Here is a 12,986-nt window from a genome sequence, read left to right on the forward strand (position 1 = left end):
TCAGGTACAATCTTAAATGCAAGAATCCTGTCAAGTCAAAAACAAATGTCAGCTACCTCAGAAACTACAAACAGAGGGACACTTATACTCCCTTTGGGCAAAGATGCTTTGAGGAGGAAGATTTATACAGAACTTCAGACAGTTCATTTTACAAGTCAAAGCAGAGCAAAACAATAAAATTCCTGAAATATGTGCCCTGAAACAGCTGCTGCTGCTACGGAGGCTATAATTAACAACCAAAGTCAAGTCATTGGTCAAAACATTTACGAGCAATAAGAAAACATAGCTTTTAGATCTTTGGTTAGAAGGGTCTAATCATACACACAGTGATGAGTCCTTCAGAGAAACAGACGATAGAATCTAATCATAGACACAAAGATGTCAGAAAACTAAGCAAAATCCATCAGTGTTTTTCACTCAAATGGGGGAAATCTCCAAGAGGACCACAAACTTGTCGTAGGGTTTGGAGGCTTGCGTGCCTCAATGATCCGGAGAGCTATGTTGGCTATAGTCCTGTGCCTTGTGCCTTGATTCTTGGTAGGGTCGAAGGGTAGAGGTCAGACTAAGAGCGATCCACCGGTCCTCCAGTTTCAGGGGTTCAGCTGAGGGCTGACAACCCTGACTGGTCAAACAAAATTGTTAAGGAAACAGCAATGAAGACGCAGAACCTTCACTGCTGCCCAAAGTGCAGGGTGTAACGGGCATTAAGTAAGGAGGAAATCTTACAAATATGGTTAAGAATCTAGAACAGTACAGCAAATTACAGGCCCTTCAGCCCATGATATTGTGCTATCTCTTAACCTACTCTAAGAACAATCTGACCCTTCCCTCCCACACAGCCCTCCATTTTTCTGTCATCCACGCATCTAAGAGTCTCTTAAATGTCCCTAATGTATCTGCCTCTACCAGCACCCCTAGCAGCGCATTCCACACACCCCACCACTCTGTAAAATAACCTACCTCTGTCATGTCCCACCCCCATACTTTCCTGCGAAAACCTTTAAATTATCGCCCCTCACATTAGCCATTCCCGCCCTGGGAAATTGCCTCTGGCCATCCACTCTATCTATGCCCCTTATAATCTTGTACATGTCTATCAAGTCACCTCTCATCCTCCTTCGCTCCAAAGAGAAAAGCCCGAGCTCGCTCAACCTTTCCTCATAAGACATGTCCTGTAATCCAGGCAGCATCTGGTAAATCTCCTCTGCAGTCTCTCTAAAGCTACCACATCCTTCCTATATTGAAGCAAACAGAATCTAATGCAATACTCAGAGTGGTCTAACCAAAGATTTCTAGAGCTGCAACGTTACCTTGCGGCTCCTGAACTCAATCCCCTGACGAATGAAGACCAACGCAATATACGCCTTATCAACTTGCGCTGCAACTTTGACGGTTCTAGAGACGGGAACCTCAAGATCCGCCTGTTGGTCCACAGTGTTAAGAATGCCACCATTAACCCTGTGTTCTGCCTCAAGTGGGAAGGGGGTACAGGAGCTTCAGTCCCACACCACTAGGTTCAGGAAAAGTTATTATTCTTCAATCATCAGGCTCCTGAACCAGCTTGGGTAATTTCACTCACCATAACACTAAACTGATTCCACAACCTATGGATTCATTTTCAAGGCCTCTGCAACTCAAATTCTCAGTATGTATGTGTTTGTTTGTTTACTTGCTTATTTATTTATTTATTTATTTACTTACACAGTTTGCATTCTTTGGAACATTGATTGTGTAGTGAGTGTCGTTTTTCATTGAATCTACTGTAATTCTCTGTTCTACTGTGTATGCTTGCAAAAAAAAGGAATTGCGTGGTAGTATATGGTGACATACACATACTTCAATAATAAATTCACTTTGAACTTTCAAGTTCGACCTCTCACAGTGAATCACTTCACACTTTCCCGGTTTGAATTCCATCGGGTTAGTCAATGTTTCGGACAGAAATTATTACACAAGACGTGTACACTAAACTATGCTGCAGTAACAGTAATCCACAAACTATCTCTCTGCAGCATCTGGTGTTCCTCCCATCCTTCCTTTACTGTACAGGTTGTGACTAAGAAAACCGGACAAATTTCATACTGGGAATTGTAATTCATTGTTTTATATATAGAAAAAAATGTTGGATTTTTTTCAAGGTTATCTCTCCGATGGAGAGGTACCAAATGACTTTGGAATAGATTTCCAGGAGTTGCCTGGCAAGTTTTCACCCTGGTTGCCATCTTTTGAATGTCACCCCCTCTCTCTCTCTCTCTCTCTCCCTCCTCATTACAGCACTGGCATTTAGGGCAACAATAAAGCTCCTCCATCTCTGGTAGTGTGAAAGGCTTCCTTCATTGTGTCAGTAGCTTCCTCTCGGTTTTCACTGCTGTCGGACATGCAAGTCCCTGGTGGAGACTCAGGAATGCTGTCGCACTCAGATGTAGAAGGATTCTTCATTGCTGTTTCCATAACAATTTTGTTTTAGCAATTTGTGTTGCGAGCCCTGAGCTATCTTCCGAATGTAAGCCAAGGCAAAAAGGCATCAAGTCAAGTCAAGTCACTTTTATTGTCATTTCGACCATAACTGCTGGTACAGTACGTAGTAAAAATGAGACGTTTTTCAGGACCATGGTGTTACATAACACAGTACAAAAACTAGACTGAACTACGTAAAAAACACAGAGAGAAAAAAAAAACACACAACAACTACACTAGACTACAGACCTACCAGGACTGCATAAAGTGCACAAAACAGTGCAGGCGTTACAATAAATAATAAACAGGACAATAGGGTAAGGTGTCAGTCCAGGCTCTGGGTATTGAGGAGTCTGATAGATTGGGGGAAGAAACTGTTACATAGTCTGGTTGTGAGAACCCGAATGCTTCGGTGCCTTTTCCCAGACGGCAGGAGGGAGAAGAGTTTGTACGAGGGGTGCACTGGGTCCTTGATAATGCTGTTTGCTCTGTGGATGCAGCGTGTAGTGTAAATGTCCATGATGGCGGGAAAAGAGACCCCAATGATCTTCTCAGCTGACCTCACTATCTGCTGCAAGGTCTTGCGATCCGAGATGGTGCAATTTCCGAACCAGGCAGTGATGTAGCTGCTCAGGATGCTCTCAATACAACCCCTGTAGAATGTGATGAGGATGGGGGGTGGGGGGTGGTGGTGGGAGATGGACTTTCCTCAGCCTTTGCAGAAAGTAGAGATGCTGCTGGGCTTTCTTTGCTATGGAGTTGGTGTTGAAGGACCAGGTGAGATTCTCCGCCAGGTGAACACCAAGAAATTTGGTGCTCTCAACGATATCTACCGAGCAGCCGTTGATGTTCAGCAGGGAGTGGTCGCTCCGTGCCCTCCTGAAGTCAACAACCATTTCTTTTGTTTTTTTCACATTCAGAGACAGGTTGTTGGCTCTGCACCAGTCCGTTAGCTGCTGCACCTCCTCTCTGTAAGCTGACTCGGCGTTCTTGCTGATGAGACCCACCAAGGTCATGTCATTGGCGAACTTGATGATGTGGTTCGAGCTGTGTGTTGCAGCACAGTCATAGATCAGCAGAGTGAACAGCAGTGGACTGAGCACACAGCCCTGGGGGGCCCATGTGCTCAATGTGATGGTGTTGGAGATGCTGCTCCCGATCCGGACTGACTGATTCTCCCAGTCAGGAAGTCTAGGATCCAGTTGCAGAGGGAGGTGTTCAGGCCCAGTAGGCTCAGCTTTCCAATCAGTTTCTGAGGGATGATTGTGTTGAATGTTGAACTGAAGTCTATGAACAGCATTCGAACGTATGTGTCTTTTTTTGTCCAGGTGGGTTAGGGCCAGGTGGAGGGTGGTGGCAATGTCGTCATCTGTTGAGCGGTTGGGACGGTATGCAAACGGGGGTCCAATGGGGGGGGGGCAACGGTATGCAAACAGGGGGTCCAATGGGGGGGGGGGAACAAGGTCTTGATGTGCCTCACGACGAGCCTCTCAAAACACTTCATGACAATGGATGTGCGTGCAACGGGACGATAGACATTTAGGCAGGACACGGAAGACTTCTTCAGCACGGGGACAATGGTGGCAGCCATGAAGCATGTTGGAACGGTGGCGCTGCTCAGGGAGATGTTAAAGATGTCAGTGAGAACATCTGCTAGCCGGTCTGCACATCCTCTGAGCACTCTACCAGGAATGTTGTCTGGTCCAGCAGCCTTCCGTGGGTTGACCCTGCACAGGGTTCTTTACAGCACCTGGTCATTTGTAGGAGGGGTGGACTTCCTCACCACACAACATTTGAGGACATTTCAGGAAGAGCTGAATAGTTTATGACCAGGTTGTGACCAGATATACCCCACCTGAGGTCACTGGTGCTAAGGCCAAATATTGTTTCCCAAGACTTGGACGAGAAAAGCCTCAAATGTGCCAACATTTTTTGTGTGAATCGACTTTGGAAATGTATTGAGATGCTTGTGCCTATTTTGTGTTGAAGGAAGTTGGATCAGGCTTTACCTGTTGCAGTTCACGCCAACAGTGACATAATTTTCCCACTTCATCTCATTATGTGATGATGTTGCCAATGTGTTTTCTGCTCGTTAATTACATACTGAGAGAAACTGGACCAGGAAGTTCCAATGTCTGACCTTCATGAGTACAATAATGAATAACTCATACTGAGAGTGCTGAAAAGTATGGGATTAAAAGTATTCTCCTGTAATTGTGTTGCTGGCAGCTGTGGTAAACTGATAACAAATTCCTCCACTCACAATCCAAGATCAAAGTTCAAAGTAAATTCATTGTCCAAGTACATATACAGTACTGTGCAAAAGTTTTAGTCACCCTAGATTTTTTTTTTAATGGTTTCAGATGGTGTGGTCTCCACAGAGCCCTGATCTCAACATCACCGAGGCTGTCTGGGATTACCCGGAGAGACAGAAGCAAGCGAGACAGCCAAAGTCTGCTGAAGAACTGTGGCAAGCTCTCCAAGATGCTTGGAACAACCTACCAGCCGATTTTCTTAAAAAACTACACAAAAATGTGCAGTTACAGAGAACTGATGCAGTTTTAAAGCTAAAGGGTGGTTGCACCAAATATTGATTTGATTTATTTTGCTGTTTACTGCTCTTTATAGTAAATCTTCTGGATATTTAGGAACTTTACATTTCATTAGTTTTGAAAGCATCTTCGCTTCAAGAATTTTTTTACATGTGCGTGAGACTTTTGCACAGTGCCGGATGTCACCATAGACACTGAGACCAATTTTCTTGCCGGCATTCAATACAAAGAAGTATAACAGAATCATTGAAGAACTACACACAAAGATAGACAAGCAACCAGTGTGCAAAAGACAACACGTTTTCAAATGCAAAAAGAAAAATAAATATTATTAATAATAGATAAATAAATAATGAATAATATTGAGAACAGGAGTTGTAAAGTCCATGGATCTACCATAGGCGATGGTTTAAGAGGTTCGGTACTAACTGGAACCAGACCACTCTCTGCTCAAGGAAGTCTCTCTGGGAAGACACATGCAGTATTATTGCCCCACCCACAATATTTTCCTCCCTACCTCCCTATTTTTTATATCCCACATCTGTTATTTGACCACATCACACACCTGTACAATAGTTCAAGTTTAATTGTCAATTCAACCACACAGGGATAGCCATGAATACAGCCAAACGAAAAAGCTTTACTCTGGAGCCAAGGTACAAAACACAATACCAACAGTCACACACAGCACAAAGCACATATAAGGTATCAGTAAAATACTGTCACAAAACAAAACCAGTCCAGGATCCTGAGTCAATGAAAGTTGCAGAAATTTCGAGTCAAACACCATATGGCTTTATCTTCTGCCAAGCAAACACTGTGTGTCCATGAAACAGGTCAGGTTTTGACATTTAATAATGTTACTGAACCATAGTAAATATTTTTAAGACCACAAAGGCATAGGAGCAGAAATAGGCCATTCATGTCCTCAAGTCTGCTCTACCATTCCCTCACGGCTGATTTATTTTCCCTCTCAACTCCATTCTCCTGCCTTCTCCCTGTAACCTTTGATGCCCTTACTGATAAAGAACCTATCAACCTTTGCTTTAAATATACCCAATGACTTGGCCCACACAGCCACCTGTGGTAATGAATTCCACAGATTCACCACCCTCTGGCTAAGGAAATTCCTCCTCATCTCTGTTCTAAAGGGACGCCCAATTCTGAGGCTGTACCATCTAGTCCTAGACCCCTCCAATATAGGAAACATCCTCTCCGCATCCAATCTATCCAGACCTTTCAACATTGGATATGTTACAATGAGATCTCTACTCATTCTTCTAAACTCCACCGAGTACCATCAAACACTCCTAACACATTAACCCTTTCATTCCTGGGATCATTCTCATGAATTTCCTTTGGACTCTCTCCAATGTCAGCACATCCTTTCTTAGCTAAGCAGCTGAAAGCTGGCCCCAAAACTCCAAATGCAGTCTGATCAATGCCTTATAAAGCAAGAACACCCTAATTTTGCAATCTTATTTAATGACTTGTTATTTTTATGGCAATAAAACAATATTAATGATTTCTTAGAGCCACTGAGTCATACCACACTGCAGAGCAGCATGGTTGTATAGTGGTTAACACAACACTTTACAGTACCCATGATGCGGGTTCGATATCCATGAGTTCTCCCCATGACAGTTTGGGTTTCCTCCCATAGTCTAAAGACAAATGGGTTGGGTAGATTAATTGGTCGCTGTAAATTGTCCCGTGTTTAGACTAGGATTAAATGTGGGGGATTGTTGGGCTGTGCAGCTCGAAAGGCCGGAAGGATCCATTCCACGCTGTATCTCAATAAGAACAGAAGCACCCCTTCGACCCATCTAGTCTATGCCAGACTGTTACTCTGCCTAGTCCTTTCAGCCTGAACCCGGGCTACAGCCCTCCCACCCATGTACTATACATATCCAAACTTCTCTCAAACATTGAAATCGGACCTACATCCACTGCAGTTACCGGCAGCCCATTCCACATTCTCATCCCCCTCTGATTGAAGAGGTTCCCCCCTCAGATTCTCCTTAAATATTTCACATTTCACCCTTAGCCTATGACCTCTAGTTCTAGTCTCACCCAACCTCAATAGAAAACACCTACTTACATTTCCCATATCTACACCATTTAGTATTGTGTACACCCTTTTCAAATCTTCCCTCATTCTTCTGTTTGAGGGAATAAAATCCTAGCCCATTCAACCTTTCCTTACAACTCAGGTTTATAAGAAAGGTTATCCCAATTGACGCCAGGCAGACAATCTCTTAAGAGTATTGATAATGGCTGGGGTCACCCGTCTTGTAAAGACCTTGTCCCGAAGAAGGCAATGGCAAAGCAGTTCTGGAGAAAAATTTGCCAAGAACAATCATGGTCAAAGACCATGATCGCCTAAGTCATATGACACGGCACATAATTAGAATGACGATGACATCCCAATTTGGCAAACATACTGAATGACTTCTAATTTTGTATTAGCAGACTTGTTCAACGCACCTGATATGGGGGAAAATCGAATTACTAAGTAAATGTTTTTATAGAACACTCATGTGGAACACTTAACCATTAAGGGTGAACTGAGTACTTAATTATTTAATCTTATTTTTGCATGACCAGCATAGATTGTCCACTGCAACTACCTTTGAACTGAGTGGCGAGTTGAGAATTAACCACTTAGCTCTGGGATTGGAGGCATGTACAGAAGTGATCAGATATGTACAGTATACTACAAACAAGAGAAAATGTGCAGATGCTGGAAATCCAAGCAACACACACAAAATGCTGGAGGACCTCAGCAAGCCAGGCAGCATCTATGGAAAAGAGCATAGTCGACATTTAGGTCAGAACCTTTCATGAAGGGTCTCGACCCAAAACATCAACTATACTCTTTTTCATAGAAACTGCCTGGCTTGCTGAGTTCCTCCAGCATTTTGTGAGATACGTATATTAGATTATCTCCCTAATTAATTGTGAACAAGATGCCTTTTTTAAAGTCAAAGTCCAAGACAAAATTATTATCAAAGAATGTATATGTCACCATTTACTACCTTGAGATTCTTTTCTTTTTCAGACATTTACAGGAAAGTGAAGAAATACAATAGAATTTATGAAAAACGACACAAAACCAAAGATGGAGAAACAACCAGGGACTGAGAAAAGAAGACAAATTCAACTCCCATTGTTGACTGTAAGGAGTTTATATGTTTTCTGTGTGGGTTTCCTCAGGGTTCTCTGATTTCCTCCCACAGTCCAAAAATGTAATTGGTCATTGTAAATTGTCCTATGATTAGGCTAGGGTTAAATTGGGGGTTGCTGGCTGGCATGACTTACTGGGCCTGAAGGGTCTGTTCCGTGCTGCATCTCAATAAATAAATAAACAAACAAACAAATTGTGCAAATAGATAAAACTGAGAACATCAGTTGTAGAGTCCTTAAAAGTGAGTCTGTAGGCTGTGGAATCAGTTCAGTGTTGAAGTGAGTGAAGTTATCCATGCTGGCTCAGGAGGGTAATAACTGTTCCTGAACCTGGTGGTGTGGGACCTTAGACTCCTGTACCTCCATCCCGATGGTAGGAGTGAGAAGGGAGCATAGCCTGGATGACGGGGGTCTATGATGATGGAGGCTGCTTTCTTGGGACAGTGCTCCCTGTAGATGTGCTCAATGGTGGGGAGGGCTTTGCCTGTGATGGACTGGGCCGTATCCACCACTTTCTATAGACCTTTTCCATAAAATTATTGTGCTTATTCTATAACAACCCAATTATTTCATGACCACCATTAGCCTAGTTTTTGTCTTAATTCCCCATTTACTTCATTGAAATTAAATTTCCCAGCAATTTGAACCTGCAACTCCAAAACATCTTCCTGGGCACCTGGATTCAAGATCGTTTATTGTCATTCTTCAGTTCCCAAATGTAAAGGGGAACAAAATGATTATTATTCCAGATCTGATGTTGCATAAAAAAACATAAAGCCAACAATAAATATAAATATAAAAGCAATCCCACAAAGGACAATGTACAACATAGACTGATTGCAAAGTGACCCTGGGTGATGCATTAGGTAGTGACGGTGTTGGTGCGGTGGGCTGGATTAATGGACGGATGTGTTGAGCAGCCTGACGTCTTGGGGGAAGTAACTGGTGTGGGTGCTGTGTAGTCCCCCTCCCTGATGGGAGGGAGGGTGGAGGGGGAGTTCCTTTGTGGTGTTGCTGGCCTTTATCTGGCTTTCTGCACATACTATATGCCCTCGATGGCAGGTCGGCTGGTGCCAGTGGTGCGTTGGACAGCTTGACTACCCGTTGTAGACCCTTCCTGTCTGATGCTGCTTGTTACTGCACATCTGTAGGTCGTACGCTAGTGACTGAGTAACCCACGGCTGGCATATACCCAGATATGATCACACTTCCTTCGTGGGATTGCCACGACATGGTATAAACAATAGAAAGAGCTGGAGTTATTGTAATACTGATAAAAACAGCTTGACAAAGCCAGTGAGATATTTAATGAGTAACCAAAAAGCAATTTTTTTTGCTTCCGTCTCAGAACAGAGTTAAAAGACAAATGGTGTCCAAAATTAAACAGCTTGTTCAATGCCTGGATGAAATTATTTGGTAATTTATTCAGCGATATAAACTATTGCCCGTATCAAATTCACAACTTGGCAAAAACCAGAAATGTCTGCTGGTATCAAAACTCACTGGCTGATGTGCTTTAGAGTCTTTGGCAAGTGATCTGATTTTTCCTGAGCCATTGACTAAACAATAATAAGTAAGAAATAACTTACTTAATCGGTTGAGTTTCTTAATAATGCTATTAATTTTATTCATTTACACTTCCTCCACAATCTCCATCAGCACAGGTGCACAAGGCTATGCCTTCAGCCCCCTGCTCTCCTCACTTTATACCACTGACTGTGAGGCTAACTACAACTCTAATGCTGTATTTGGGTTTGCTGGCAGCACCACTGTCATTAGCCGAGTGAAATTTCACTCACCCCAACACCGAACTGATTCCACAACCCACAGACTCACTTTCAAGGACTCTACAACTCATGTTCTCAATATTTAGTATTTACTTATATATTTGAGCAATTTGTTGTGTTTTGCATATTGGTTGTTCGTCCATCTTTGGATGCAGTTTTTCATTGATTCTACTATGTTTCTTTGTACTTATTGTGATTAGCCACAAGACAATGAATCTCAGAGTTGCATATGGTGACATATATGCACTCTCAGATAATAAACTTACTTTGAAATTTGTGATCAGCTGGCTCAACATGGTCACTAAAATACTGATCTCACATAGAGCAATGACCCACATTTCTAACTGTCTATGATTCATAGGCCATGAACCCTCTCTGCACTTCGTAAATGGAAGCATTCATCAAAAGATACATTTTCAAAAATAAAGAAATGCTTCTATTCAAATCTGAACACAATTCATTACATCAAGGGCTATGTGGTAATATATCATACATAAAAAACAAATAAATTCTTTATTTGTTAATAATTGTCGAAAAAGTAAAATATGGGCATGAGAAATTCTGCCAATGTTGGAAGTCCAAATCTCTCTCTCTCACACACACACACACACACACACACACACACACACACACACACACACACACACACACACACACACACACACACACACACACACACACACACACACACACAAAATGCTGGAGGAACTCAGCAGGTCGGGCAGTATCTATGGAAATGAGTAAAGGGTCGATGCTTTGGCCCGAGGCCCTTCTTCAGGACTGAAAAGGAAGGGGGAAGACGCCAGAGTAAAAAGGTGGGGAATGGGGGAAGGAGAATAGCTAGAAGGTGACGTGAAGCCAGGAGAATAAGAAAGGGAAAGGTAAATGGCTGGAGAGGAAGGAATCTGATACGGGAGGAAGAGGAGTGGACCATAGGAGGAAGGGAAGGGGGGGGTGGAGGGGAATTATTTTTACCTGAAGGAGAAATCAATATTCATGCAATTAGGTTGGAGGCTACCCAGACAGAATACAAGTTGTTGCTCCTCCACCCAAGAGGGGGTCATTACGGCCCCATGTCAGAACGGGAATGGGAAAGGGAATTAAAATGTTTAGCCAACGGGAAGTTCCACTTCTGGCAGATGGTGCCTGACAAAGCGGTCCTCCAGTTTGCAACGGGTCTCACCAATGTAGCGGAGGCCACAACGGGGGCACTAGACACAACAGATGACCCCAGCAGATTCGCCAATAGGACCGTTTGGGGCCCTGAACAGAGGTGAGGGGGGAGGTGAATGGGCAAATGTAGTGCTCTGGCCACTTGCAGGGAAAAGCGCTGGGGCTAAAAAGTAAAATAATTCATTTTATTATCCAATGATGCTGTTAAATTTCTAGAGTTTCCCCCTACCCCTCCTCAGCAGCTAAACTTCTGTGGGGTATAAATGATCCTTTTTCCATTTCTTTTCCCTGTGCCAGAAACAGACAGACCATATCTTTGTTTATTTTTTTCAGAAATGTATCCTCCAGTCTTTAAAAGAACCAATTAAAATTGCTTTCAGACTTCACCAAAAGATGAACAAGATGAAGTCAAGCTATTTTTTCGCATGCCCCGTGCCAAGGTGGATCATGTCCAATTTTTCTCTCCCCGCTCCCCCCCCCCCTCGGAACGAGGTTACGGGCGTCTGCAGCTCAGTTACAATGCAGTCTGTACAGATCTTTTGTTTCTCACCTTGACGCTCCGGTGATGTATTCGAGAAGGCTGGCACCTAACGCTGCCAGTGTTGCAACAACCTGTGCACCGCCTGACCTCCACGCAGGCTGGCCATATCATGAAGTTGGCAGATGTTGGGTCTATCTGACTGCGAGGTATTTCATAAATGACCGTCCTCGTTCGGCACACTGCAGACACAGCTTCTTCTGAAAAGTTCGAACAAAGTGGCTTTGAGTGCTTGGCTCAAATCAAATTATAAAGACAATTTCCTTTGAACCCTCAAGACATTTTTTATACACAGAGAAAGCATTCAGATCTTCTAACCCTGCTTCAACATCAACAAAATATGAATTCCAAGCACACAGAGGAGAAATTTGTCATCAAAGCGTATTTGGAAAAGTACTGAAAACACTTTTTCACAGATTTTTTTCCCTCTGGTTTCCCTTTCTATATTCATTCTTCTTCCCACAGACAGTGGGAATACAGATTTGGGACTATCACATATCGAACTAGTCAGCTGTGTGTGAACCTAATTGTTCTTCATTCGTCAGGACGTCAAAGATTATGGGGAGAAAACAGGAGAATGGGGATTGCAAGGGATCATAAATCAGCCATGATGGAAAGGAGGAGCAGACCTGATGGGCCGAATGGCCTAATTCTGCTCATATACAGCACTGTGCAAAAGTCTTAGGCGCGTGCACACACACACACACGCAGCCTAAGACTTTTGCACAGAAGTGTGGTAATTTTATGTACTGCATTGTACTGCTGCCAAACAAAAAAAATGTCATGACATACGTGAGTGATGATAAACCTGATTCTGATATGGGTCTCTCTTGTGGACTGAGAGTGGGAAGGGGACAGGGAGAGGGGAATCATGGTTGAAAAACGGGGAAGGGAGAGCGGAGGGAGTGGGAAGCACTAGAGAGACATTCTGTAACGATCAATAAACCAATTGTTTGGAATCAAACGGCTCCTGGTGTCTCAGGGCTTGGTGTGTCTGCACCTAGCACTATCCCTGGCACTACTTCTCTACTTCTCTGCCACCTGTCCCACACCCCTCCCGCGATGGTCCAGCCTTGCTATTCCTAACATCCTTTGCTCCCGCCAGATTTACAAACTCACTGGGCCTGGAGGCCGTGGTCACACAACCAGGACTTGTGATCTGCACCAGCTGCTCGTCCACCGCCTGCTCCCATGGCTTCACGTGACCCTGACCGGGGGTGGGGTGGGGGCTAAGTACGCGCTATACCTTGCCCAAGGGTGACCTGCAGGCTAATGTCTGCTCCATGTTGACTA

General features: G+C 43.6%; 1 protein-coding gene across 2 annotated transcripts in view; it reads right to left on the reverse strand.

The window, feature by feature from the left end:
• LOC140735303 (platelet-derived growth factor subunit A-like) overlaps positions 1–12,986 on the reverse strand; it is a 74,731-nt gene that overhangs the window by 23,338 nt on the left and 38,407 nt on the right. For both annotated transcript variants that reach the window (XM_073060186.1, XM_073060187.1), the window contains exon 4: positions 11,706–11,893. In XM_073060186.1, the coding sequence (XP_072916287.1) occupies positions 11,706–11,893 (188 nt within the window). The remainder of the gene's footprint in view (positions 1–11,705; positions 11,894–12,986) is intronic.

This window comes from Hemitrygon akajei, chromosome 11, assembly GCF_048418815.1.
Source record: "Hemitrygon akajei chromosome 11, sHemAka1.3, whole genome shotgun sequence".
In the NCBI taxonomy this organism is placed as follows: domain Eukaryota; kingdom Metazoa; phylum Chordata; class Chondrichthyes; order Myliobatiformes; family Dasyatidae; genus Hemitrygon; species Hemitrygon akajei.